The sequence below is a fragment of the Trichoderma aggressivum genome (genome assembly GCF_033847375.1).
Source record: "Trichoderma aggressivum f. europaeum strain CBS 100526 chromosome Unknown scaffold_005, whole genome shotgun sequence".
Classification (NCBI taxonomy): domain Eukaryota; kingdom Fungi; phylum Ascomycota; class Sordariomycetes; order Hypocreales; family Hypocreaceae; genus Trichoderma; species Trichoderma aggressivum.
This window is the reverse complement of record NW_026946371.1, coordinates 576340-601686: the sequence shown is the minus strand read 5'-3', so window position 1 is coordinate 601686 and position 25347 is coordinate 576340. Positions and strand designations below refer to the sequence as shown.

The window sequence follows — 25347 nt, the reverse complement described above, 5'->3', positions numbered from 1 at the left end:
GCGTAGATCTACTGGGTCTTTCCATCATCACTGGGTACTACTTGACCGCTGTGATGACAGCTAAAGTCGAATTGAGTCATATCACGAGTAGCTTGGGTTTAATAATAGAAACAACAAATCACATAGGCCGAAGAGTAGAGCATGCTTACTATGAAAGCTCGTGTAAGACTTGATATATCTAGGAAGTGATATTTTAGGTCATTCGGGCCTAACAGTGGAATATAGCCAATATGAAGGCTCATATAAGACTTACTGCATCTAGGAAGTAATACGTAAGGTTATTTGGAATAAGGTTATTTGGAATATCCAAGGATATTTGGGCTTAAGAGTGGACTATACCCCCTGCAAAAGCTCATGTACGACTTAATACATCTACCTAGACAGTGATATTTTAGGTTATTCGGGCTTTGCAGTGGATTATTCTTACCGTAGAAGCTTATACAAGACTTAATACACATGTAGGAAGTAGTATTTTATATTATTCGGGCTTAAAAGTGGAATATACTCTAATGAACGCTCGTATAAAAGTTGATATATTCAGGGGATGTTCAGGGGAAGTGAGATCGTAAATCATTCGGACCTAAGGGTGGGGTATACTGACCTTATAGGATTTATACAGGACATAATACTTCATACTAATCAATATGTATATAAAGTCCTAATAAGTTCCTTAAGAGAAAAGAATATCACACACTTCATCTTAAGTCCCAATATCACAGTCACATCTTAGCTTCCAACCTTAAACTCTTCATTTACACCAACAATTCAAATTCAACCATGAAGTTCTTATATAATTTGGCAGCATTTGCCATTGCGGCTTCAACGGTGGCATCTCAACAGATGACAACCGATACGATTGACCAGATCGCTATTGGTGCAGCGTCCATTATCTATGTGACACCACTAAAACGCGACCTTAACGACACGGAGACTCTGGACGCTCTGGACACGCCGGCGACTCTAGAGGCTCGACAAGGGTCTGGGGTTGCATTTACTCCCGTTGTCATGTTCCACACTCAAAAAGGTCACTGGGCTATAGCGCCATTTCAATCAAATGCGAAAGCCACAGAAAACTTCCCTAGAAGCTTTGGCAAGACATGGGGACTTGTTCAATTCTCTAAGAGTTCCACCAGCAATCCTTTTTATCGTCTCACTATGCATACACCAACTTCAGACGGCGTGGATGTTATAGTGGATATGCCAGCAGGCTCTTTTAAAATGCACTGTCGCTTTACCACAGGATCGGATAATAGCGGCGGGCATAATGTATGCAAAAATGGTAATGGCAGCTGGGGGGATTACTATCTGTGTAATCCAATTCCCCAGATACGCCAGACATTCTCATTTTGCACAAACAAGGGGTCGCCTCAGTGCGGCACTAAATGTTAAGCTATGGAATGTACGACCTGCCGCTTATAGTCGCAATAATGCGCTTACTATAGAGGGCACAGCCAGATTGACTATAATCTGCAACCAATAAGGTCTCACTCGTCGAACAAGGCCAATAACACACTCTCTTTAACTTATTGTATCAGCTATACAAGCCCAGAATTGAGTGGAATATAAGTTTTCATTCTCTACACTCGTTTAAAGCAGTTACTTAACTAGTCATAAATATACAATTGTGATGAACCAGTCTCCTATATAGTGTGACAGGCCGGTCTCCTATGTTAGCAATAAGAGGTAATTCCCAAGGGACAAACCTATACGAGATTTATGTTGGCGCATGGGCCAGGCTGGACTGACAGGCAATCGTATAAGCGAATAACAAGAAGTGTTTACACAACTGTAGAAGATATTCTGTAAATATACTCAAGCGTTATTCTATATTCACAACTACCCAGTTAACTAGGGACCCCTTATCAAGACTGAGCGTACCCTATGTACTGCAATGGGGGGAGAACGGGCGTGCCAGTACCAGAACTAACTGTGGACCAATTCAGCCTGATGGCTTAACTTATGATTTGCGTTCGCGCTGTTGCTATTTACCTATATTACACTTTGCGCTGCAAAGGCGGAATACAGTTCAGTGCCATAGCGGCAAATCATGTTCTGTGAGTGGAGGCAACCAGCGTCCAAGTTTTCTCGAGAGGATAGGTTTGCATTTTGGGAAGAAATTGGCTCATCAATCCCCAAATCACTGAGCTTGTCAGAAATGTTGTAAGCTGCACCTTGCCAATAGCTCCGCTCTGGAGATCATAGGGCATAATCGTCTTCCCTGCGGTTTCAAACTACACAGGCCACTAAATCTTAACGGCTTTTACATCGATTATCATCATGTTCAATTTAGCCTAAAGCTATCACGACTAGGTAATATGGAACAAAAACACCTAGAAATGATGATGAGACCGGTCCGATCGTCACGGACATATGTATATGGACCCCACACAGTATACAGCAGACGCTAGGATTATCAATGAACGGTTTATTTTTCGTCAAGAATGGATAGTTGACGGTCATCAAGGCAAATATCTCCACTGAAATAATAACGCGTGGCCACAGACTATACATCGCTGGACATTTTTCCGTGATGAAGATACAGCAATTTGCCCACACCTGTGTCTTCGAGGTGGACTGCATTACAGGCGCACAAAGAAGAGGAAAAGTCAGCGCCACAAACCAGACACAGAGCTGGGCCACCACTCCTCGAGTAGTAACTGATCTTGAGAATGGAATAAGTTTTGCTGTGGAATTACCTGGCCATTAGGTAATGACTTCCTGCCCGCGTTGTCCCACGGATTGTGGGATCATAGTTTTCGAAGGAAGTGAAACAATAGTCCAGTCTTGGCATGATCTGCATGATCTTGGCACAGAAGGATCACGGTCAGCTAGCTGGGCAATGCATGTTAGTGCTGACAGGAATGACGACTGGATCGACAAAAGAATGAAAATAGATTGTACGCATGACAGTATTCGAGCATCATGGTTGGAGGATGATGTTGGCAGACAGGTCTAATGGTCTGATCACACATGTAGCGCGGTGAATAGACAAGAAGTACGAGACTAGTGAGGCGACACGTAATCAATGCTAATTTCAATCGAATTCTAGATACAGTTATATGCTGTATATTCACTTTGCATATCATACGCTTCCATACATACGGCTCCTTTTGTTTTCCCTCCCGCCTCATTGTCAACACCTTGATACCCTTATAAGCGTCAAACAAATCATCTTGACCACCACAAATATATCACTACCCTGACATCAAATACGCTAGTTATTGACGCTCTAATTGAGCATAATTGAGTAAAATATTCTCTGGGGATTGTGTTGAATATATGAGTTTGTGTAACCATTAACAGCCATACTAGATGTTGGCTTATATCGAGTCTTTCGATGTATCCCTTCCATTTTACATTTGGGTTATGGAAGAATAGTGACTGCGTAATCTTTAAACACCAGTGATTAAAAACATGAACATGGTAAAAGATCTCATCCATGATGTCAAACTTTTGTTGACATTAAACAGAAAGGTCTTCCCATCTGGTGGTTGCCATTGAGCCTCATCTATATATAGATCAGATTTACACATCTTATCGATAAGCAAACGGCCCTTATAGCTCAGGGGTAGAGCGTTGCACTCGTAATGCAAAGGTCCTTAGTTCAAATCTGAGTGGGGGCATGTTTTTTTGCTGTCTTACTCGTTGAGATGCTTCAATAACATTTCAATTCGGACATGAAAAATCAAGGCAAGAAAATATTGGAAATCCAACAAGATTTGTCTTTATAGAAATACAAGTGATGCTTTCTACCATTCATTTCATGATTCTTTTGGTTGATGATCAAAGATGAGGGTGCTTTTCATGCTGGTTCCAGTATCCTATTAGAAGCATCAAGTACTAGGTAGCTACAAGATGCCTACCCTGCATGTCGCCATGACAATGTATACAGAAATCGCAGCAGTGATGGTGACATGTAGCAACTCACTTGGGCATATAGAAATGTCTTAGAATTGTCTTTCTTCCATGTTGGAGGAATTCGCAATGATCCCCGCGTTTGTCAAACCCCTGCGAATTAGTTTGCCCCTCACTTCATGTGCTTCGCTGTCTCATTAACACACACGCTGCGCAATACTCTATTACTTTTTATCCATTGACAATCATCCTGAGAGCGAGACTTTCATGTTAAAATGACCCAACGCAGGATTCCCGTCTTTGATGAGGAACCAATTGATCGGGAGCCGGATCTCATCAAACCATGGAAGCTCCCTCCTCAAAGGACATACGTCTTCAAGAATGCAAATGTCGTTGATACAGCAAATGGGAAAATCATCCCCAACCGTATTGTCAAACTGTCAGGAGGTCTAATCAAAATACTCGACAATTCAGTTGCTAGAATTCTTTCTGGATGGCTCTTTAGCGACGCTATTGTCGTGGATTTAGAGGGCAAATATCTTAGTCCCGGGCTGATCGACTGCCACGCCCATATATCCTCTGTACCAGGGGAAGAAGGTCTTACGGCAAGCATAGTTCATCCTGACATGGCCGTGTCTCACTTTCGCCAGCCTTATATGGCGGCACAGGTGCTCTACCGAGGCTTCACTACGCTGAGAGATACGGGGGGTGCAACGCTGGCCCTGAAGGAGGCAATAGAAGACGATGTATTCCCTGGACCTCGCCTTTTTATCGCCAACAAGGCCCTCTCTCAGACGGGTGGTCACGGAGATTCCAGGTCAGCCCACGAAGCGTGTTGCGGCACCACAAACTGCCTTTCCACTGTTGTTGATGGCGTGCCCGCTGCCATACAAGCCACTCGAGAGCAGATCCGTATGGGCGCAGATTTCATCAAGATTATGACCAGTGGCGGTGTTGCTTCGCCGACTGATAGACTGGACCATATCCAGTTTACAGCTGCCGAGATTAGGGCGATTACAGAGGTCGCAGAGACGTACAACACGTATGTAACTGCTCACGCCTACACTCCTCGATCAATCAGACATGCGGTGGACAATGGCGTTAAGGGAATCGAGCATGGCAATCTCGTTGATGCAGAAACAGCCGAATACATGGCCAAAAACAACGTGTGGTTTACTCCTACGCTTGTCACCTACCATGCCATGGGCTCCGACAAATACGCCGGGTTTCTGCCACCAGCAAACCGCGAAAAGAACCTCCAAGTTCTGGAGCGAGGTCTCCAGTCTCTGCGCTTAGCAGACGAAGCCGGAGTTACCATTTGCCATGGATCCGATCTGTTGGGGCCTCTATGGGTGGAGCAGAGCAAGGAATTCGGCATCCGGGCAAAGGCCTTGAGTGCGGCAAAGATTCTCCAGGGGGCCACTGTGAATGCGGCGAGGATGTTGAAGCAGGAGGATTTCTTGGGCCAGATTAAAGACGGGTTTGCCGCAGATGTATTGGTACTGAATGCCAATCCACTGGAAGATATTACGATTTTGGATGAGCCAGAGAAGAACATTCTTGCAGTGCTGAAGAATGGCCGGGTGTATAAGAGCCGGTGGACAAAGTTGCCGGAAGACGTTGTTCGGCCTCAGACAACGATTGAGTGATTTTAGGAAGAAATTATGATGGAAAAAATAGTAGAATAATTTAATCATCCGAATTTCCTTTTGAAAGCAAACCTATAATGGCTTTAATGAGAGACTGTGTGCCCTCGGTGTTGAGACTTATATGATATGATAACTGTGATGCTTAGTAAGCGGAATCCGACGATAGCCTACAGACTTTCCGTTCCCTCAAGCCCAACTCCGGCTTCCTCTCTTCACAAGCTCTCTCATGCCCTCGCTGCGCATCTCCTAAACCCGACCGAAACTCTCCCACGATGAGCCGAACGAGCCGCAAGAGCCATGATCTCCGGCCGCTCTGAAGCTCCCATCCTGGCCCCTCTCCCCGACTCAACCACCGGCGTCCTCCCTGTTCTTCCGCCTGGAGTTGAGCTGCCCGATCGCCATCCTCGAAACAATGCCGCAACAGCAGCTTCGGCGGCCGGAGTGCGGGCTCTCAGTGCGCAGGTCGTTGCCTTTTACTTCCGTGCCCCTGCGAAATCCTTCTTCCGCACCCGAGTCGACTATCTGGCTTATGCCCGGACGATTCACCAGCGGCAGACGAAGAAGCTGATGCAGGCTGTTGCGGAAGATGCGTCGCCGTCGAGGCTGGTTGCGGCTCTCCGACAGACATGGCTATGGATGCGAAGCACGACGCCCGGCGTTTTGACGTCGGCGATCCGGCACGAGGGCTGGGGCATCGTGCCGCACCAAATCATGCCGCCGCTGATTGCCAACATTGGCGTCAACGCTGTGCTGTATACGGGGTATCTGCAGATCCTAGGCCGTCTGCATGAGGAGAGCTCCAAGGCCACCAAGAGAGTTTATCCTCCACCGCCTCCCCAGGCTACCTTCATGGCTGGATTTCTCGCAGGTGGACTGCAGAGCGTTATTGCGGCACCGTTGGACGCACTGCAGGCGCGTTATGACCATCGTGATATGATGCCCAACGACGGCAGCGGGCGGCCTCGAAGCATGTGGACGTTTAGTGCCGAGAAACTCAGGGAAATCGGGCTGCGAGGCATCTTTGCGGGATGGGGGGTTTCTTTCTTAAAAGACAGCGTGGGATGCGCAATCTTTTTCAGCACGTTCGAGTACATCAAGGCACAATCGTATTACCGCTTTGTGGCATGGTACTACGGGGGTCTAGAAGAGGAAATTATAGATCTTCTCGCGACGAAACGTCCCGCCGATCGACCCAAAGAAGAGGGTATTCAGCTCATTCGACCACATTACGCAATAGAGCCCATGTTTCTGCTTGGTGCGGGCATCAGCGCCTCCTTTGCCCAGCAGCTTCTTCTCCATCCTCTCACTCATTTCCAAGTCAAGCACTGGGACCATCTGGAAGAGTTAGACGACAAAGCCGCCCGCCTACGCGCTTCTCGGGCCGCCAACCCCGACCAACCTCAACGACGGTTCAGGATGCTTCGGGCGTACTATCATGCATACCAAGAGACGTTGGCGGTGTGCAAAGCTGAGGCATCGGCAGAAGGCCTGAAGCTGGGCAAGTGGCTGTATCGAGGATTCTGGTGGAATACCATCCGGCAGGTACCGAGCACAAGTGCCGGCCTGATCATCTTTGAGCTCATACGACGAAAGTATGGGTTCGGCATGGAAGAAGTGCGCATCACCAGTGATGGATACGATATTTTGCTGCATTAGAAGGCAATTTCGAGCATCCATCATGCTTGTAATGTTTTGTACTGGAGTATATATACATCTCCCTTGGATAGATTAGTAGGTGATAGATCACTCTGCCCCATTGTTACACATAGATATTAACATATTCAATATTTTGTATTAACGATATAAGAAGGAGCCGATTCCTCCGTCAAACCCAGCGCTTTTCTGTCTAATTATGTGTCTATGCTTGATCAAGTCATCTTTTATGCCTCTGCTTGCAAAAACTGTGCAAACGAATCCTTCATGGTAACCTCCAAGGGAATGTACTTGATTCCCAAAAGACGTTCCGCCTTGCTTCCGTCAAGCTGGTAGACGGCCTGCGTCTTACCCGCACCGGGCGTTCCCAGCGGAAGACGACTTTGCAGCTCTGGCAGAACTTCCCGCAGAGTATCTACCGCACTCTGGTAGTCAAAGTGCTGGCCGCAGATGAAGCGCTCGCCGGCAGCCTCAGGGCGCTCAAAGGCATTAAGATGGGCGGTAGCAACGAGGCGAACATCAGCAAAGCCAGCAAAGTCAACTGGAGGGACTTCCTTTGCGCCAACGAGATGCCACAGTGCCTCGGAAGATTCGTTGAGGTGGTGAAGATCAGTGATGGGGCTAATGTGAGGACCGAAGATCCAAGGAGGGTTGATGGAAGTCAATGAGAACGAGGGCTTCTCGGCTTCAACCCAGTTCCACATGGCCTTTTCGGCGAGAGCTTTGGAAGCGCAGTAGGCGGTGGCATTGTCGGCTTTGGCGGCCTCGGCATGTGTCATTGGGTTCCAGTCCTTCTCGGAGTATGTGTATCCAGGACGGTAGCCTTGGCCGAGGTCGAGAATGCAGGCAAAGGAGGAAGTGTTGATGACGCGACGGACGGCAGATCCATATTGACGAGTTGCTTCAAGCATGCTGATAGCGCACTCAACAGCTGGGTCCAGCAATTGAGTAACAGGGTCGTCGACTTTCAGGGAGAAGGGAGCAGCAACATTGATAACGCCAGTGACAGGCTTAGAAGTGCCAACAAAGGCGGGCTCGTAGAGCTCCTTTTTGTTCAGTTCGGGGACAATGGCGACTGTGAACTTGTCACCGTAGTCGGCGAAGATGGAGCGGACTTTTCCTGCTGAACTAACTGATCGGACGGTTCCTCGGACGTTGTAGCCGCGGTCCAGGGCTTGCTTGATGATGTGAAGGGCGACGAAGCCATTGGCGCCGGTGACGATCAAGGTCTGTGCAGATGGGGCCGACATTGTGTCTGTTGGTGTGTGTGGAATTATGATCTATTTTAGGAACTTGAGCAAGGATTGAGTTGTGGTGAAACTGTCTTGAGTTGAGTAGTTGAGTAGAGGTTGTGTGATTGTTGTGGTTGTTGTGATTGTTGTGATTGTTGTGGTTGTTGTGATTGTTGTGATTGTTGTCTGATTGCAACTCGGAAAGTGAAGAGCAAACGACCACTTAATATACACATTGAACTGACTCCATCGTGGAGACAACAGTCCCTCATATCCGATTCGGCTGGAGCCGCTTCAACATATCGCCTACATACAAACCTTCAGCTTCTCCGATTGAAAGCACGGCCTTGGTGTAGCTTTCGGTGACTGCAGCTGTCGGTGGGCGAAGCTAGGCGATAAGCTTGACTTTAAAGCCGATTCTGTCCAGTCAGCAAGTCCGGGTGATGTCAGACGCCGGGTGAAGAAAGACAAACTGAATCCTAACCTGGAAGGAGGTGCATTCAATAAGGATATCATTCCGAAAGATTTAAAATAAAGTACGGGAATAAAAGTAGAGATGGTGGTCAGATAGAGTTGATGCCCAAAGAGAGGTTTGAATGAGGGGAGAGATGTGGTTAGACGACGCGGTTTAACGCCGATGCAAGACAGCGTCTTTAACTCTGTTTGGGGGTCAATTGAAGGAGCTGCGTTCAAGTCTAACTTGTTCTTGAAGTAAGTTTTGCGAATGCAACATAAAAAGTGCATGCGCTGTAAGATTTCCCGTGTTGTCACTGGGTTTCGAGATGCATGTTACAGGGGGGCGTCATGATGTTTGCACGATGAATTGTAGAGCTTCCTATTTGGATGGTTGAGAGAGAGCCAAGATGAATGATCATCCACAAGATGGGTTATAGATTACGTGGATGTCGCGTGCTTATGAATGCGAATATGGGAATTGCCAAAACAGAGAAGATAGAACGGACATAAAAGGACGCTTGATGTCGCTTTAAAGTCAAGAGATGAAACCATCACAGGATTCACCAGCAGAGCAATCAACCATCTCCTTGGTATACCATTAAAACTTGCACAACTTCTGCAAAAGAACTTGAGCGCTCAATCTCGACAAACACTTCAGCCAAAAATTCACAATGCAGTTCCAGACGGTGGCCTCTCTGTAAGTTCAAACCCACAGAGATACCGAAAACCAGCTACATGGGGGCTAACAACGAAACATCTAGTCTTTGCGCCACTGCTTCACTCTTCTCGCAACCCGCCAAGGCCCAAGACACATCTTCTGCCATTGGCAATGTCGGCGACTGGTTCTCCATGGTCGTCTACCCCCAGATTCACAACGAAACCTACGATTCGACCTTTAACATGGACTACTACAGCCAGCAGCAGATGCCATGGATCTACTCTCTTTGGGAGCCCTTTGGCATGAAGGGATATACCATCACCACTCTAGGGCTCGATGCCCCATACAGCGTAGTTACATACTTGTACTTTAGCAACGCTGAGCAGTTTAACGAGGCATTTGCTGCTCATGGTGAAGAGATCTTTTCGCGTCTGCCGCTCTTTAGCAGCGAGTTCCCTCCTCACTACGTTGGCTCGGTTTTCAACGTCACCATCTAGATCGGCAGCGGTGATTGTCGGGAATAGATGGCCAAGTCAACTGACAGCTCAATATACTTTCGCTTCTGGCTGTATAACCGTAATCCCGTTGCTCCACTTGTCACGCATGAACTACTCCGTGGATGTTGTTGAAGCGTTCTTTCACAGTGAGACTGCAAGTTTATCTCCGAAATAGACCGGGGCAATACGGAACGGGGTCCACCTCTACGCCGCAACTCTTGATGACATATTCCTTATATATCAACTTGGCTAGATTTTTAGATCCAAGCTCTCAGATCTTAATTAACTTGCATGTACATACGTCATTGGTTGGACATGGCTAACCCAATCATCTCCAAGCTTACATCCCACAACTTTGAAGCGCCCTCCTGATCGTGAATGTGCGCTGCATGTCCAGGTGCCAGAACCGTCATGTCGCCATTCCACAGCTCGCTCTGCTGGCAATCCTCCAGAAATAATCCTCCGTTCTCGTCCCAATCGTGAGAAATAGCCGCCCACACTGTTGTTGCGGCGCCTTGTTCCGCATTCTTCATCCTTCTTGAGATCACCGGATCGGCGGCTTGGGCGTTGAGTTGCGATTCCGGCGTCATTCGGTTGAGTCTCGTGCCGCTGATACCTCCCGGATGAACTGCCAGTCCATGCACTCCGCTGGCACCATAGCGTCTCTCGATTTCTAGAGCCATGTATATGTTGGCCGTCTTGGATTGCGCGTATGCGAGTAGAGGCTGATACTCTTCTTCGCGGTCGAAATTGATGTCATCGAAACGGATACCTGATTGGCGGTGGCCTGACGCTGATAGACATACAACACGAGAATGAAACGATGGCGTGCTTGATGCGACTAAGGCATCTTTGAGAGCTTGAAAAAGGGCAAAATGTCCCAAGTGGTTGGTTCCAAAGTGCAGCTCAAACCCATCTTCAGTCTTTCCCTTGGGATATCCGCGGATACCTTACACAACAAGGTCAGTTAGATGAAAGGAATGCGAGACAGATATAAGGGCAACGTCAAGGGAAATCTCCAGGTGCAATCGGGCTCACAACTCACCAGCATTGCAGATCAATATGTTGAGCCTCCCCTCCGTCCGTTTGAGGAAATCAGCAGCAAAAGCCCGTATACTCCGGAGAGAATCCAAACCCATTTCCACATACTCCAGCTTCCCCGGTTTGCTGTTGCTCCGCAGTTCTGCTTCCGCTTCTTTACCCTTTTTAGGATCACGGCCAGTGAAGTAAATGTCCGCCCCGGTTGCATGCAGCGCTCGCACGGTCTCGAATCCAATGCCAGAGGTGCCCCCTGTGACGAGGATGACCTTGCCGCCGAGCTTTCCGTCCAAAGATTGGTCACGCACGATCTTGAGGGCGGTAGGGCGCGCATCTCCGGGACCGTTCGTATCCCGGTGCTCTTTGGCGTACGGTGCGATGATAGACATGGTGGAGTTTGTGGTTCTGAGCGATGTTGAGTAACCGGTTGCCAGTGAATAGAGAGAGATGCTCAGTCGCACAGATTTTATGATACTCTTATATGATCTATCTTCCAGAGACCAGATCAAGAGACATCAAGCATTTCATCAACGTTAAGCACTTTAGCCTCTTGATATATATTCTTCGCTAGGAGTGTGCTTCCGGCGAATCTTTCACCATACCGAATCTGGTACAGTTCGACGTGCAATTTCCAACCACGGGGTTCACGGAATTACCGTTCAGTGGTCTATGACGATCTGGACTCAATTCAAAGGCAGATTTAATAGGAGAGAGCAGAAACGGCCGCCGGCCCGTGGGAGCTAGCATCGTCGGCCGGAAGCGGGGCCGTGGGAAATGGACTTATCGGCCATTAGACCGTTTCTTCATAACGAAGAAGACGGTACTCCCCAACATAAAGCGTTGGAATTCTTCGAGTTTTTGTTTGGGAAATAGAATTATATAGCTGGCTATTAATCTGTTAGATAACAGAAAGTAAAGCAAAAAAAAAAAAATCCAGAGTCAATACCGACAAAATGCCTTCAGCAGCAACACACCCGGAGTTTGGAGCCCGCACAACGGCCCTAACCGTTGCAGCAGCCTTTCCATCTGCCATCTCAGGAAAGACTATTCTGATCACGGGTGTTAACCTCAAGGGTCTCGGCTTCGCTACCGCCGAAGCATTTGCATCCCAAACCGCCGAACTCATCATCTTAGCCGGTCGAACCCCCGCCAAGCTGCAGGAATGTGCCGACGTCCTGGCCGAAAAATATCCAAAGACAAAGTACCGTGTGCTTGAGCTTGATCTAAACTCGCAAAAGGGTGCCAGAGCGGCCGCTTCTACGCTAAACGGATGGACTGATGTACCGGCCATTGACATCCTGGTCAACAACGCGGGTATCATGAACGTGCCCAACCGCCAGCTCAACGAGGACGGCATAGAGCGACATTTCGCGACCAACCATGTTGGGCACTTTCTCTTTACGAGCTTGATTATTCCCAAGCTGATTGCGGCTGCTCAGAAACCAGGTGCCGTAAAGGGGGCCACTCGTGTCGTCAACGTTTCCTCTATGGGCGCCAACTACAGCCCCATTCGCTGGAGTGACATCAACTGGGAAAAGACAAACGGGTCATTGCCGCTACCTGAACAGCCTGATTACGTTGGGCTTACTCGCCTCTGGCCTGTTGATGTGGAAACTGTCAAGGCTGACAGCTATGTCTCTATGGGTGCATATGGACAGTCCAAGGCTGCCAACGTCCTGTTCAGCTTGGGTATCAACGAGCGTCTGTACGAAAAGTACGGCATATTGAGTTTCTCTGTGCATCCCGGTTCAATCATTACGGAGCTTGGTCGAGAGATTCCCGCAGAGGAGTACAATGCGAGCATCGAATCGCTTAAAAAGAAGGGCATGGTCTTCAAGGACCAAGGCGAGGGCGCCAGCACATCTCTGGTAGCTGCGGTGGACCCTGCATTGACGCTGCCGGCAAAGAGGCCCATTGCAAGTGATGCGGATCTTGCAAAGACCGGCCCAGAGCTCAAGGGCGAGGATGGAGAATGGGAGGGCAGGGGTGTGTATCTGAGCGATTGCCAGGTTTATGACAATGCCAAGATTTGGTACACGAGCTGGAGCGAGGGGAACAAGCTTTGGGCAAAGAGCGAAGAGCTTGTAGGCGAAACGTTCTCATACTAAGTGTGAATGAGCGCTTGGTAGCAGTTTTATAGCGCTGTCTATAGGACTATATATGATGGTTGAACAGAATACATATTGTGAACAACCATGTCTGCCAGCAATACTGCTTCCTTTGCGAATAATTTTGAGCTCAGATTCTAAAACCACCCTACTTCATTTCGATTTTCTCAGCACGCTGGCTTAATCCCTACTCTACTAGTCTACTGTTCAAACAAAACGCAGAATAGAGATCTACGATCGGAAATAAGCGGCCGCTTGGAGCCCCTTTCGCGATTTGGAGTTAGTTTGAAGGTGGCAAGGTGCATTATATACAAAAGGCTTAGGCCCAGTGACACGATTCCTAATCACTTCCATGATGAAATAACATGCTGAATAATATTTGTTCCGTAATAGTTGTCGATTTTGGCACACTCCGAATCGCTTATTTAAAAGCACCTCCTGATGGTCCGTTGCCAGGATTGACTTGGATACAGCGCTAAAACACAAGTATGCCATTCCCGTCTCAGAAATGCAAAACTCTCTGCATTCGTAGTAAAGACATGGATTGAGCCTTATTAAGAAGATGAAGAAAGCAGAGCCTGCTCATGGGGGCGGGAAGACTGCGTGTAATGGCTATTGTTGTGGCATTGAATCACTTCAACCCTCCCATTATCTTGACTCATACCAACAGATGTGCTATCCTAAAACCAAATGATACGAGCGCCTATAACAGAAAGGAGCTAGCGAAGAATGAGAAAATTGCCGACCCCAGGATGGTCATGGCCAAAAATAACTTTGACTCCTCCGACAAGCAATTATACAATCCACCAGACACCAGCTCCAAGACTACCATGAGAGTTTCTCAAGAACAGAATGGATCCTTCACTTGTCAGAGTGGCTTAATAACGATGATAGTGAGATAACATACCGTTTAATCCCTTCACAGACTATGCGAGGGTCATGTGTATAGACTAGCCTAAACCAGCCAGCCTCAAGAGCATGCTCCTCACCAGGATGAAGGAAAACTCCGCCATCCAGCAGTTTCTGAGCCAGAGAGAACTCTCTTTCAGATTTAGACAGGCCGGAACTCTCTGGTGGAAGATAAGAAGACAAGTCAATCCAAAGGAAGAGACCAGCATTCGTGCCACGGAGATATTCAACGCCGATATTAGACAGCTCAGTCGTGACTAGTCTGAAAGCCCCAGAAATACGGCTCTGTGCCGTTTCTAGAAACTTTCTGCACCACTCTCTATCTTCAAGCATAGCGCTTGCCACGGTGACCGACATCCCAGAGGGACTGTGGAAGCGAATAACGCTTTGAAATCCCTTCTGGAGGGCAGCGTTGCGGGTAATCAGTGCGCCTACACGTAGGCCGGCGGAACCAAAATCTTTGGCCATGCCATATTCAACGTGAACAAGATCTTCATTAATAATTCCCGTTGGATCAATGGAAAGCACGGATGTAAAGGGATAAGTGTCGGGCTCTCCTGAGTCAAATACAGTGGAAGCATAAACCTCGTCGCTGATGAAGTGTATGCGGTGCTTCTGACAAAACGCCATTAAAGAAACAAGGGTTTCTCTTGGATAACAGCGTCCTACTTAATGTCAGCTCTTAAACTTTCTCCTTGTGTTGGAGCGATGTACCAAGAGGATTATGCGGATTCACTATAAGGAGGGCCTTGATTTTGGTTCCAGCTGCGTTTGATTGAAGCAGCTTCTCCCCAAGGTACGTTACAACCTCTGGGTTGAAGGAACTTTCCGCATTAGAATCAGCCCAGACCACGGGCATCTCTGCTTTGTTGCCAAAATCGAGCTCAAATCGTCCATAACATGGCCGACTGATGAGAACTCCATCGCCAGGATCGCCGAAGCTGAAAGCTAGAATTTCATGAAGCGCTGTTGCTGTCCCGGTTGCCAAGATATCATCCCCAGTCAGCGGCTTATATGGATGGAAATACTCATTGAGGTGTGCTGCTAGAGCTTTGGGGAAACGTTGTCCGCCCGCCGTACTGTATCCATACATAAAAGCAGCTCCTGGGATGTGTATATTCTATGTTTATTTAGTACAATGTGTTGTTAGACGTAATGAAGTGTCTTATACTTACACCAGAGTTTGCAAATTGCTCGAGCTCCTTCGTAACGAGAGCCTGATGCGAGTATTAGCCTTGCGTAGTCATTGTTGATTGAAAGACTTGCGTTTTCTGCAGTTGCAAAAGATACAACTCCATCCGGGTTCGCTACTGGATCATACTTCTGGAACCGAGGAGTATGTCTCCAAGGTGCATCGAGATCGTCAGATGTTCGAGAGATTCTTTTAGACAGCATTGTATAAGATTAAATTGGGAACCCATGGGGATCAGAGATGAGCGCTCCTTGCGGCTGTCTTAAATATTTCATCTTTCGCGAAGAATAGCATTACAATTTCCCTGAGGCAATTTCGCCGACCTAGCTCTCTTATCACGACTTCTGTAATTCACAGTTTTGAGTATTATAGCAATAGTTTCGTGTGAATTCACCAAGTCTGTCCGCCGTCAAGCCGAAACTAAATATGACAAAGTTCGAGTCATAACAAAAACGTGATGGCTTTTTGTATCATGACATCGTTTTCATCTTGAGCGAACCAGTTATGAGGCAGAATTTCTGCTCAAATATGCGCATGTGTATGAAGAGGGCGTAAATGATAGTAGTCAGAGGGCGCAATTCGGGGGTACGACATTCACATTAGATGTCTATCAAGGTGTCGATACGAATTTCGGCTCCGGCTCCGGCTTCGGCTTCGGCTCGAACTTGGATTCATGTAGATGCGAATCAATGATGAACTCACGAATTGCGAGTAGAGACTGTATAGTCAATGTAGTTACTAGACAATGACTCCTTAGATATAAATTAGGAGAGAATACTTTTTTTTCCCGTTAATCTAGGCAGTTGGTTTTCCCATTGAGCTCGACTACTGAAACTTCCATTTACCAAATTTGCTGCAAAAAACAGCTGACCATCTTTGCCATCATCATCCCAATCTATTAACCTCTAAACTATGGCTTATCGAGATATTTTGCCTGCCTCTCTCAAGCCTTCTCATTATTCTCTCGCTATTACCAATTTAGACTACAACACATGGACTTATACTGGATTTGTAGAGTAAGGTTTCCAGTCTCAGCGTTAAGCAGAAGACAGCATGGTTGCAGTCTTCGATGTATTAATTTAAGAAAACATTTGAATGCTAACAAAAAGAACAGAATCCACGGCCAATTCTCTTTACCCACAACCATGGTGGTACTCAATGCCTTGGATCTCGACATCGACCAAGCAACGCTATCCTGCGACTCTACAATCTCCGAAGCTATATCGATTACACAAGATGATCAAACACAACAAGCAACGATAGTCTTCAGAGAAGAAGCACCTATAGCCACACTATCAAAATTATCGTTGAGCTTTACTGGAAAGATTCGTCATGACATGACGGGCTTCTATCGGTCAAAATACATACCTGCTACTCCTGCTGCCGCTGCTTCCACCCTCGCCTCCGATGCCTGTCACTATATGCTCAGCACCTTCTTTGAGCCTGGGTATGCTCGAATGGCTTTACCCTGCTTCGATGAGCCGAACCTAAAGTCCACTTTTGATCTGGCTTTTGAAATACCCGAAGATCAAGTTGCACTAAGCAATATGCCTGTCAAGAAGATCACCCCTGTGGTCGATAAACAAAACCGAGTGCTTGTTACTTTTGAACGCTCTCCCATTATGAGTACGTATCTGCTAGCATGGGCAGTTGGCGATTTTGAATACGCCGAAGCATTCACAGATCGCTTATACTCTGGACATCCGCTGCCTGTTCGGGTTTATACAACTCGGGGATTGAAGCACCAAACTCAATGGGCTTTGGAACACGCAACCAAATTCATTGACTACTTCAGCGAAATCTTTGGCATTGACTACCCTCTTCCCAAGTCAGACATATTGGCAGTACACGAGTTTTCTAGCGGTGCCATGGAAAACTGGGGTCTGGTGACATATCGTGTCAGTGCAACCTTGTTTGATGAGCATACCTCCGAAGAGAGATTCCGAGATCGCATCGCATACGTCGTGGCTCACGAGCTCGCTCATCAGTGGTTCGGCAACTTGGTCACCATGGATTGGTGGGATGATCTGTGGCTCAACGAGGGATTTGCTACTTGGGCAGGTTGGCTGGCCGTTGCTCACGTCCATCCAGACTGGGAATTTTGGACCCGATTTGTCAATGAAGGGATGCAGTCAGCGTTCGAGGCAGATTCTATTCGTGCCTCGCATCCAATCCTCGTTCAGGTTGGAAATGTTTCAGCTGTTTCTCAGCTTTTCGATCTGATCAGTTATCGCAAAGGCGCGTCTATTATCCGTATGCTTGCGAGTCATATCGGCTTAGATACGTTCCTTGATGGTATATCACTATACCTCAGTCGACATGCATATGGTAATGCGGTCACAGACAATTTATGGGACGCACTGTCTGAGGTTTCGAAGGTGGAAGTGAGAGATTTCGTACAGCCGTGGATTCAAAATATGGGCTTCCCTGTCGTATCTATAGAAGAAAATGGGAACCAAATCACTGCGAAGCAAACCAGGTTTCTCTCAACGGGTGATGTGAAACCCGAAGATGATACAACCGTCTGGTGGCTTCCACTTTCTCTCGAAGATGTCTCTGACAAGCAAAACACATCAAGCATAACTCTGACTCAAAAACAAGAGACTTTTAGCATCAACAAGGAATTTTATATCATCAATGCCAATGCAATCGGATTTTATAAAGTTAACTATCCGCCCGAGCGCTCATCCATCATAGCTACTCAGTTAAACCGGCTCAGCACCGAGGATAAAATCTTCATCATCAGCTCAGCTGCGGATATGGCGTTTGCAGGTCTCAGCAATACAGCAGCAATGTTGGATTTATTGAAAGCATTTGGAAACGAGACGCACTACCGAGTGATTAAACAGGCTTTGGACTCCGTCCACGTTGTTCGCTCCATCTTTTATCATGACGATGCCATCAAAAAAGGATTGGATAGATTCATCCTTCAGCTAATTGAAAAGAATGTCGGCCTGTGTGGATGGGATACTCGGCCAGGTGAAGACTATAATACAACGTTAACGCGAAGTCAATTGCTTCTCGCAGCTGGTGTTAGCGGGCATCCAAGGTGAGTCCTCAATTTTACATCTTTTTCTTAATCAATCTTCGTCCTAACATCTTCATAGCATCTCCACAGAAGCAAATCGTCGGTTTACTGCTTATAGAACTAATCCTCTCTCTGATCCCATCTCTGCAAATCTTCGGGCCATCGTCTTCCGAATTGCTGTGGAAACAAATCCTGTGGATACTGTTCCCTCCATCATCGAGGAATGGGAAAATACGAGTACTATTGACGGGAAGGAAATATGTCTTACGGCTCTTGGCCACACAGAAGATCTGAAACTTGTCGAATCAGATGTATTGCCTATGCTTTTCGAAGCGCCTTCAAATTCTACAAGGGTAAAAGTCGTGCCTGCCGGTGATATGCAATTTCTCGCGACATCTCTCGCCGACAATCCCACAACTCGCCTCTTGCAATGGAATTGGATGAAGACCCATTGGACAAGCATTGAGACGAAGATTGGGAAGCATTCTAGTCTTTTGGACCGCATAGTTGGCGCAGTGCTTCAAACACTGACTGATGCATCAACATTGACAGATATTGAGAGGTTCTTTAGTGATAAAGACACTACTGCTTTTACTCGTGCGTTAGAGGTGTCTAAGGATAGAATCCGGGGTAGAGCAAGATATCTTCAGCGGGATCACGAAAAGTTGAAAGGGTGGTTGACTGCTAACGGCTACGTCTAGATGGAGCTTAAACTAAATGCTTCAGAAGTTCTGACGGCTTGATGGTATATCTCTTATGAAGTCTGCCTATTAGAAGGGATATAAACAGATGTATAGATATTATCTGTACGGAGTAGAGTCGCTGATGTATTACGTCGTCAAATAGCCTGCAGCTCAGCCAAGCGCTTAAGCTCCATCACACGCGCAAAGACATGATGAAAGAACGGCAAGAATTTATTCATGATGGCCAGATACGTATAAGATGAGCTCTAATGGCAAAATACGCTGGTTAATTCCCGTATCATTCACAAGTGCTTTTAAGTAAGCGAGAGATGCCTTCCGTCTTGATTCTATAGCCCTTCCTCCGGTCTTCAGTCTTACCATCAATTTAAGCCGGTAGCAGACCTCGAGAATAAACAGAATTGCTGTATAAAAAATTCTATGCACACTTTCCATTGTCTTCTACGTTTTAAGAAATTCGCCTAGTTTTTGGCCAATTAGTCACCGATTCTTGGTTATTATTAACCATTGCTCTGCTGGCCTCAACTGGGTGCAATACCGCCCAACTGGGCGACCACCGGTTTTTTACACCGCGTCTCATAAATCAACATTTGTCACAAATTTCAGCATATGCGCCTCGATCAATTGATCTATAGTATATAATAAACCAGTATAAACTTCCCCAATGTCAGCTCTTGGAAACCAACTACGAAAAACATGTCGCGTCTCGAGAATGAATGTATACCGAATATCGGAAGGTAGTCTTTTATTTCCCAAGCTATCCAATGATTCAAATTCCACCACTCGCTCTGCCTCTTCTCTTCGTTTACCTAATGTCGTACGATTGCTGATATATTTTTAGGAGACCACGGTTGCTGCGATAGCAGCCGATGCGAGAACCACTGAGGGCAATTTCTATAAGTCCTGCATCTATCAACGTATGGCATTTCAATGTAAAAGTAGCACCAGCATTATTTTGCTGATGTGTCGGTAGATGCAACGGTAGAGTCCATTGAACCCATCTCCAGGCAACAATGAGTCCGTGGCGGCGCAGCCACAATGCAATCTTCTATGCAAGGCAATGTGTCATTTCTTCCAGCTGACCAGAAAAATTTTACCATCGCAATGATAAATCAATATTGGTTGATTGGGTGTCGATATGCTGCTACCCAATCTTCCAATCCCGAGAAGCCACCTGCGATAGTACCAGGAACCTGATTTGTATTTGCAGAACCGCCCAATGATTACTTAGGACAGGGGTTGCAAGTGGCGAGCTGAGATATGCAATGCAAGGTGACCAACCGCACGAACATGTAGAACATTCGCGTATATTCAAGGGTCGGTATCCGCGTCCTAGAATATTAATAGCTGAATGACAATTTGAGTAGGGCAACCGGTTGATGCACCAAGAAGAGCGCCCCATTCAACTGATCATATATGGCCTCTTTCACCCGATTAAGTACCCCGTGGAATCATTGGACGGAAGAAATAGAAGCATTTGGCATCTCAGGTAGTATACGAAGATTGGGTCTAGATATCAGTTTCTCCGCTGCCAAGAGACGAGGCTGCCTGACCGAACACCCTGTATATCAGCCAGCGGCAATTCCGGAGCTGACGGGGCTGCCTGGATCCGACTTCTCATTGACTGCCACGTACGTAGGCGGCTAAAACGGTAGAAATGTGGTTGGTACCGTCTCGCTTTCGAGTATTTTAATTGCTTGAAGAACAACCGTGAGGAACTCCGCTCCTGAGAAGAGGGAGCATTTTAGGCTCCTCCATCCACATAGAACATTTCGCTCGTATTTTATCTGGACTGCAGACCTAAATGTCAAGATTGGCAGTTAAGAAATCACAGTATTGCTCATGCAGATTACTGTTTCTAGTCATTTTGGATGGCTTTCCCGTCTTCTGCAATTTTTTCAGCTATCAACTTGACCAGCAGCGAGGAGTATAGCTGGACTTATAAGCAGTTGCTTAAGGCGGCGCATCTCCAGGTTGATAAACATGTGTTGTTTTGGTGGACAGGGCCGGTCTCAACCGGGGAGAAGCCAGTCTCTAGGACCACGCCCGGTGACTCCTCGACCTACGGCTCCTCGACCTACAGCTCCTCGACCTACAGCTCCTCGACCTACAGCTACTAGACCTACAGTTTCTAGACCTACAGTTTCTAGACCTACAACACCTCGCTCTACCACACCTCGCTCTGCAACACCTCAACCTACAACACCTCAACCTACAACACCTCGCTCTGCAACACCTCAACCTACAACACCTCAACCTACAACACCTCAACCTACAACACCTCAACCTATAACACCTCAACCTACAACACCTCAACCTACAACACCTCAACCTACAACACCTCAACCCGTACCATTCCCAGCCCAGTCTGCCGCTCCTCAAATTAGAGATCATCGACATAGAGATCCTCAACTTACAGATCCTCCACCTACAGACCTTAGACCTACAACTATTTGGCCTACAACGGTTCAACCTGTACCATCTCCAGCCCAGTCTGCAGCTCCACGGACTAGACATCATCGACATAGAGATACTCAAGTTACAGATCCTCCACCTACAGACCTTACACCTACAGCTGTTCGACCTACAACAGTTCGACCTACAACTCCTCAAACTACAGCTGCCCCTCAATCTGCAACTTCCCATCCTGCAACATCCAATACACATTCGCATCCCGAAACAAGTCTAATACCACCAAGTTCACCGCAGCCCACTGCAAACTCAACGATTTATCAAGAGCCAACTATAAATCGAATAAATACCCGCCGCTCTAACAGACCTTCGACAACACCAGAACCCCAACAATCACCATCCTTCGCAGGTCAATCATTACCACCTCTCTATCATTCACAGTCTCCTCAGACCCAAGTGCCACCTATGGCAACTCCATCGACTCCAGATATCTGGGGCCGATTGTTTTGGGAGGATGATGGCGAAGATTAGAAATAGTTTGGGAGGCGACTGGGCTATCAAGATCTTGCAGAGGCAGAAGAATAAAGCAAAGAACTTATTGAGCTCTTTAGAATATAAAGTCGAGCTTCAGGCTTTAACAACATGAAGTCCGAAGCAATTTAACGATAGGATAATAGTCATTTCTATATTTTCTAGCCTAGATCCTAATGGAGCTTCACGCCCTGAATACAGAGTTCCTGGCATTTGTTGATTAATGATTAATAGATTATTACAATGATGAATGTGTATGACACTCTAGGGCAATCCAATTGAACACGCATTGTTTTTTCGCTATTCTCGCTCACAAATATATGCTATCCTCATGATCTCTAGCAACTGGTATTGTTGTTGATGACACAAATCATAGCCCAACGTCGTCAGGTTTACAATTTTTTTTTCGCATGAGAGTAAAAGAAATTCATTTGTATGTATCAAATAGCAGCGCGGAGTATAACAGAGAATACAATGTCACGTTACATCAGCCCAAGAGCTGATACATGAAGCGACGTACCTAGGCTAGATTTAGACAGCAGTTGGTGTCTTTGCCTCATAACGTCGCACAGCCGAGCGACGACATCTGTTGACCAGAATTTGGTCAACGTATAGGGAAGTACGTATATTCCGCTAGATGTATATGCTCTCGTCCACCTTACGAAACGTATCGCATTATCAATAGAAGAAAAAATGAGTAAGTGGGAGCTCAGTTTGCAGAATTAAAGCATGAACATTTGGGCAGGATCAATTTCCCCGCTGCCAAGAAACGAGGCTGTGATATTGAGCACTGCAAGCTTTGACGAATGGGATGCTGAGGTGTACATATGGCCGCCCGTTGAATGCCACGTAGCAGCGGTGACACAGACAACTGGCTCTTTAATTAATTTGTGCTCACTTCAATGGCGGTAAAATGGATGGCATAGGATGCATTCCGTGCTAGAGATGAAATTCGGGTCGGGAGTGCAATATCATGACTACTAACCTAGTAGTAATTTCTGTATTAAGACGGAGGTCTACATATGTAGGTAGTTTCGATATCTAATAACACATATGTAGAATCCATAGATCCCCTGTTACCTCTATTATTATAAGTAGTTGACACGAAACCTCTTATCATGTCGGTGTGTCGAGGTACCATGATTAGATTCATCTGTTATGTGAATCTTTTTGATGGACTTCGGTTCACGAACGGAGACTTGCATACAGGCTGCATCGAAAACACTCCTCTCACGACATTTGGATATACATATCTATATACGTGCCTAAACCTCGAGCCGTGAAAGGTCAGATTTAAGATCATCGCCTTGATTAGTAGATGCTAGATTTACCAGGTCCAATCGAAATGCAGATCAAATAATTCCCCAATCAGTTATACATTCAGTGTGATGATAAGTAGGGGATATGAGGCATATGTCTTCACTGTATTTGTTCACACTGCACTGCAATCTTGATCTCTCTTGCGTCTAACAGTTGATATCATTCAACATGGTAAAGACATACATCCTGGCCCCAAACTGGACCACAGCGCCACCTCCTGATGGACCAATAAAGCTCGGCCATCTCTTGGATGACCTCACCGAATTTGTACCGCTTAATCGCGAAGGTATTATCGCCATACCGCCAGAATACCTGAACAAAATTGATACCAAGGGCGGCTTCCAGACATCCCGCAGTAAACTACTCTCAGGCGAACTCAGCATCTTTGCTGGGGTAATGGGGCTTGTAGGAGTCGGTATAGGCGCAGGCATACACTATACGAAAGAGAAAACCGACATTCCGTCCTGCAAAACACTCGGTACAATGACATTCGACCCCACAACAGACTATATCGCAAAAAGTATGGACCACCCTGAGGCCAGGAATTTTATGCAAGGATGCCAGTTTAAAGCGCCTGTGTATATGATAACTGGGCTGCAAATCAGTCAAGGGGCTCTCTCCAGAGTAGCAGTAACCGAGACATGAAAATAACACTGCAAGGTAGTCTATATCCTCCTAGAAGCCCAATACATTAGGAATTAAGGGTAGTATCACCCAACAGGGAGGGAAAGGTGATAAATGGGAAGACTCCACAGAATTTCTCGTGGCATTCAAAGTCAAAAAGATCCGGTATCGCCAAGACAGTACCTATCAATAGCAAAGCTCACAACGAATATGAGGCCATGCAAGATGGTACACCCACAGAATAATTACCAGACGTCACCCTACAAGCAGAGGCCGATATTTCATTGTTGTAAATCTTCTCTCCTGAGGAGTTAACAGTAGATACAGATAAAGATGATGGAGAAAAGGTTGACTGGATTATTTCGAATGTGGTTGTCGTTAAATTCTTGGGCCAAGTGGGAAAGCCATTCTGCTGAAGATTTTTTGCTGTACAAAGGTTAGCTAATGAATGCATGTGTGTTTCCATTGAAGTTACCCACGCCAAATCTGCCGTATTTCTTTTTGCCCCGGAGCATCACATCTTGACGCTCTTCGTCTTGAACTGTCGCAAGTAGTTGAATGCCCTCCCCCCAGAGTGGACCTGTCACCTTGACGGGCCGGCCAAACGCGATTTCAAGTAACGTTTTTCCAAAAGCAATGAGTACCGAGAATTTTCCTGAAGATTTCCCATCGGTGGGTTCGAAAGCAAGCCTCTGAGAAAAAGAAATGAATATGCCAGGGAATCCTTATATGTCTTATTCAATCGATATTCGAATTTATTGTAAAGAAGGAATATATCTTTCGATGTTCACTTACTCTGCATTCTAGAAGAACGCATCCGCAGGAGTGTACGAGCCAAATTAAGTGCTGGTATGGTTTTGTCCTTCATACCCAATTCTTGTTTAATATCGCTCGCTATCGTGTCTGATGATACTGTGGGCCAAACTGATATGAAGGAGAGAGGTTTACGCGTGTATAAATATTAACGAGCGCGATACCCGCCTATAGGGTTGCAGTAGAACCAGATGTATAAAATAGTGCTACTAACTCGATGGGCTGCGATGAATGTCGGGAGCAACTCTAACTGTAGATACACTTTTAACATGATACGAAAATGAGAGAGAAAGGAGAGCTGAAGGGATGCTGGAGAATTCGAGATGAATAAGGCAAGTATTTTCCCCCAAACGCCAAGAGACGAGGCTGTGATACCACTTCCGATTCTGGCGAATGAGCTGCGGGCGAAGCTACATTGGACTACTCATTGATTGCCACGTAGCTGATGCAGCGGAGATTGCATTGTTTGTCTCACTGTTTCCAGCTCGTTTAAATCGCAGACTACCATTGGAGAACCTTTGGGCGATGAGGCTTATTTTGTGCCAATCCGGAATACATGCTCCGCGTGATTTCACCGACACCTCAGAATACATTGCAGTCTACGGAGCTTGGGTTTCTCAATTTTTGCATACACGGACACGACGCGTGATTCAGAGTTCCAAGCGACGTTG

General features: G+C 46.5%; 8 protein-coding genes across 8 annotated transcripts; 5 read left to right on the top strand and 3 right to left on the bottom strand.

The window, feature by feature from the left end:
- Nucleotides 1-4130: 4130 nt before the first annotated feature.
- Triagg1_2093 (uncharacterized protein) lies at nt 4131-5504 on the top strand (the record flags this gene model as incomplete). Its single annotated transcript, XM_062896236.1, has 1 exon — nt 4131-5504. One exon carries the CDS (start codon nt 4131-4133, stop codon nt 5502-5504), a length of 1374 nt encoding a protein of 457 aa, XP_062758949.1.
- Nucleotides 5505-5801: 297 nt separating this feature from the next.
- Nucleotides 5802-7160, top strand: Triagg1_2092 (uncharacterized protein; the record flags this gene model as incomplete). The annotated part of the gene is made up of 1 exon (XM_062896235.1): nt 5802-7160. One exon carries the CDS (start codon nt 5802-5804, stop codon nt 7158-7160), a length of 1359 nt encoding a protein of 452 aa, XP_062758948.1.
- Nucleotides 7161-7384: 224 nt separating this feature from the next.
- On the bottom strand, nt 7385-8407 carry Triagg1_2091 (uncharacterized protein; the record flags this gene model as incomplete). Its single annotated transcript, XM_062896234.1, has 1 exon — nt 7385-8407. The coding sequence occupies one exon, from the start codon at nt 8405-8407 to the stop codon at nt 7385-7387; it is 1023 nt and encodes a 340-aa protein (XP_062758947.1).
- A 1109-nt stretch (nt 8408-9516) lies between these two features.
- Nucleotides 9517-10000, top strand: Triagg1_2090 (uncharacterized protein; the record flags this gene model as incomplete). Its single annotated transcript, XM_062896233.1, has 2 exons — nt 9517-9542; nt 9607-10000. The coding sequence occupies 2 exons, from the start codon at nt 9517-9519 to the stop codon at nt 9998-10000; spliced, it is 420 nt and encodes a 139-aa protein (XP_062758946.1).
- Nucleotides 10001-10302: 302 nt separating this feature from the next.
- On the bottom strand, nt 10303-11427 carry Triagg1_2089 (uncharacterized protein; the record flags this gene model as incomplete). The annotated part of the gene is made up of 2 exons (XM_062896231.1): nt 10303-10949; nt 11046-11427. The coding sequence occupies 2 exons, from the start codon at nt 11425-11427 to the stop codon at nt 10303-10305; spliced, it is 1029 nt and encodes a 342-aa protein (XP_062758945.1).
- Nucleotides 11428-11991: 564 nt separating this feature from the next.
- Triagg1_2088 (uncharacterized protein) lies at nt 11992-13146 on the top strand (the record flags this gene model as incomplete). The annotated part of the gene is made up of 1 exon (XM_062896230.1): nt 11992-13146. The coding sequence occupies one exon, from the start codon at nt 11992-11994 to the stop codon at nt 13144-13146; it is 1155 nt and encodes a 384-aa protein (XP_062758944.1).
- An 825-nt stretch (nt 13147-13971) lies between these two features.
- Nucleotides 13972-15450, bottom strand: Triagg1_2087 (uncharacterized protein; the record flags this gene model as incomplete). Its single annotated transcript, XM_062896229.1, has 5 exons — nt 13972-14005; nt 14054-14720; nt 14770-15175; nt 15231-15272; nt 15346-15450. 5 exons carry the CDS (start codon nt 15448-15450, stop codon nt 13972-13974), a joined length of 1254 nt encoding a protein of 417 aa, XP_062758943.1.
- Nucleotides 15451-16392: 942 nt separating this feature from the next.
- Nucleotides 16393-18976, top strand: Triagg1_2086 (uncharacterized protein; the record flags this gene model as incomplete). Its single annotated transcript, XM_062896228.1, has 2 exons — nt 16393-18296; nt 18355-18976. The coding sequence occupies 2 exons, from the start codon at nt 16393-16395 to the stop codon at nt 18974-18976; spliced, it is 2526 nt and encodes an 841-aa protein (XP_062758942.1).
- Nucleotides 18977-25347: the final 6371 nt, after the last annotated feature.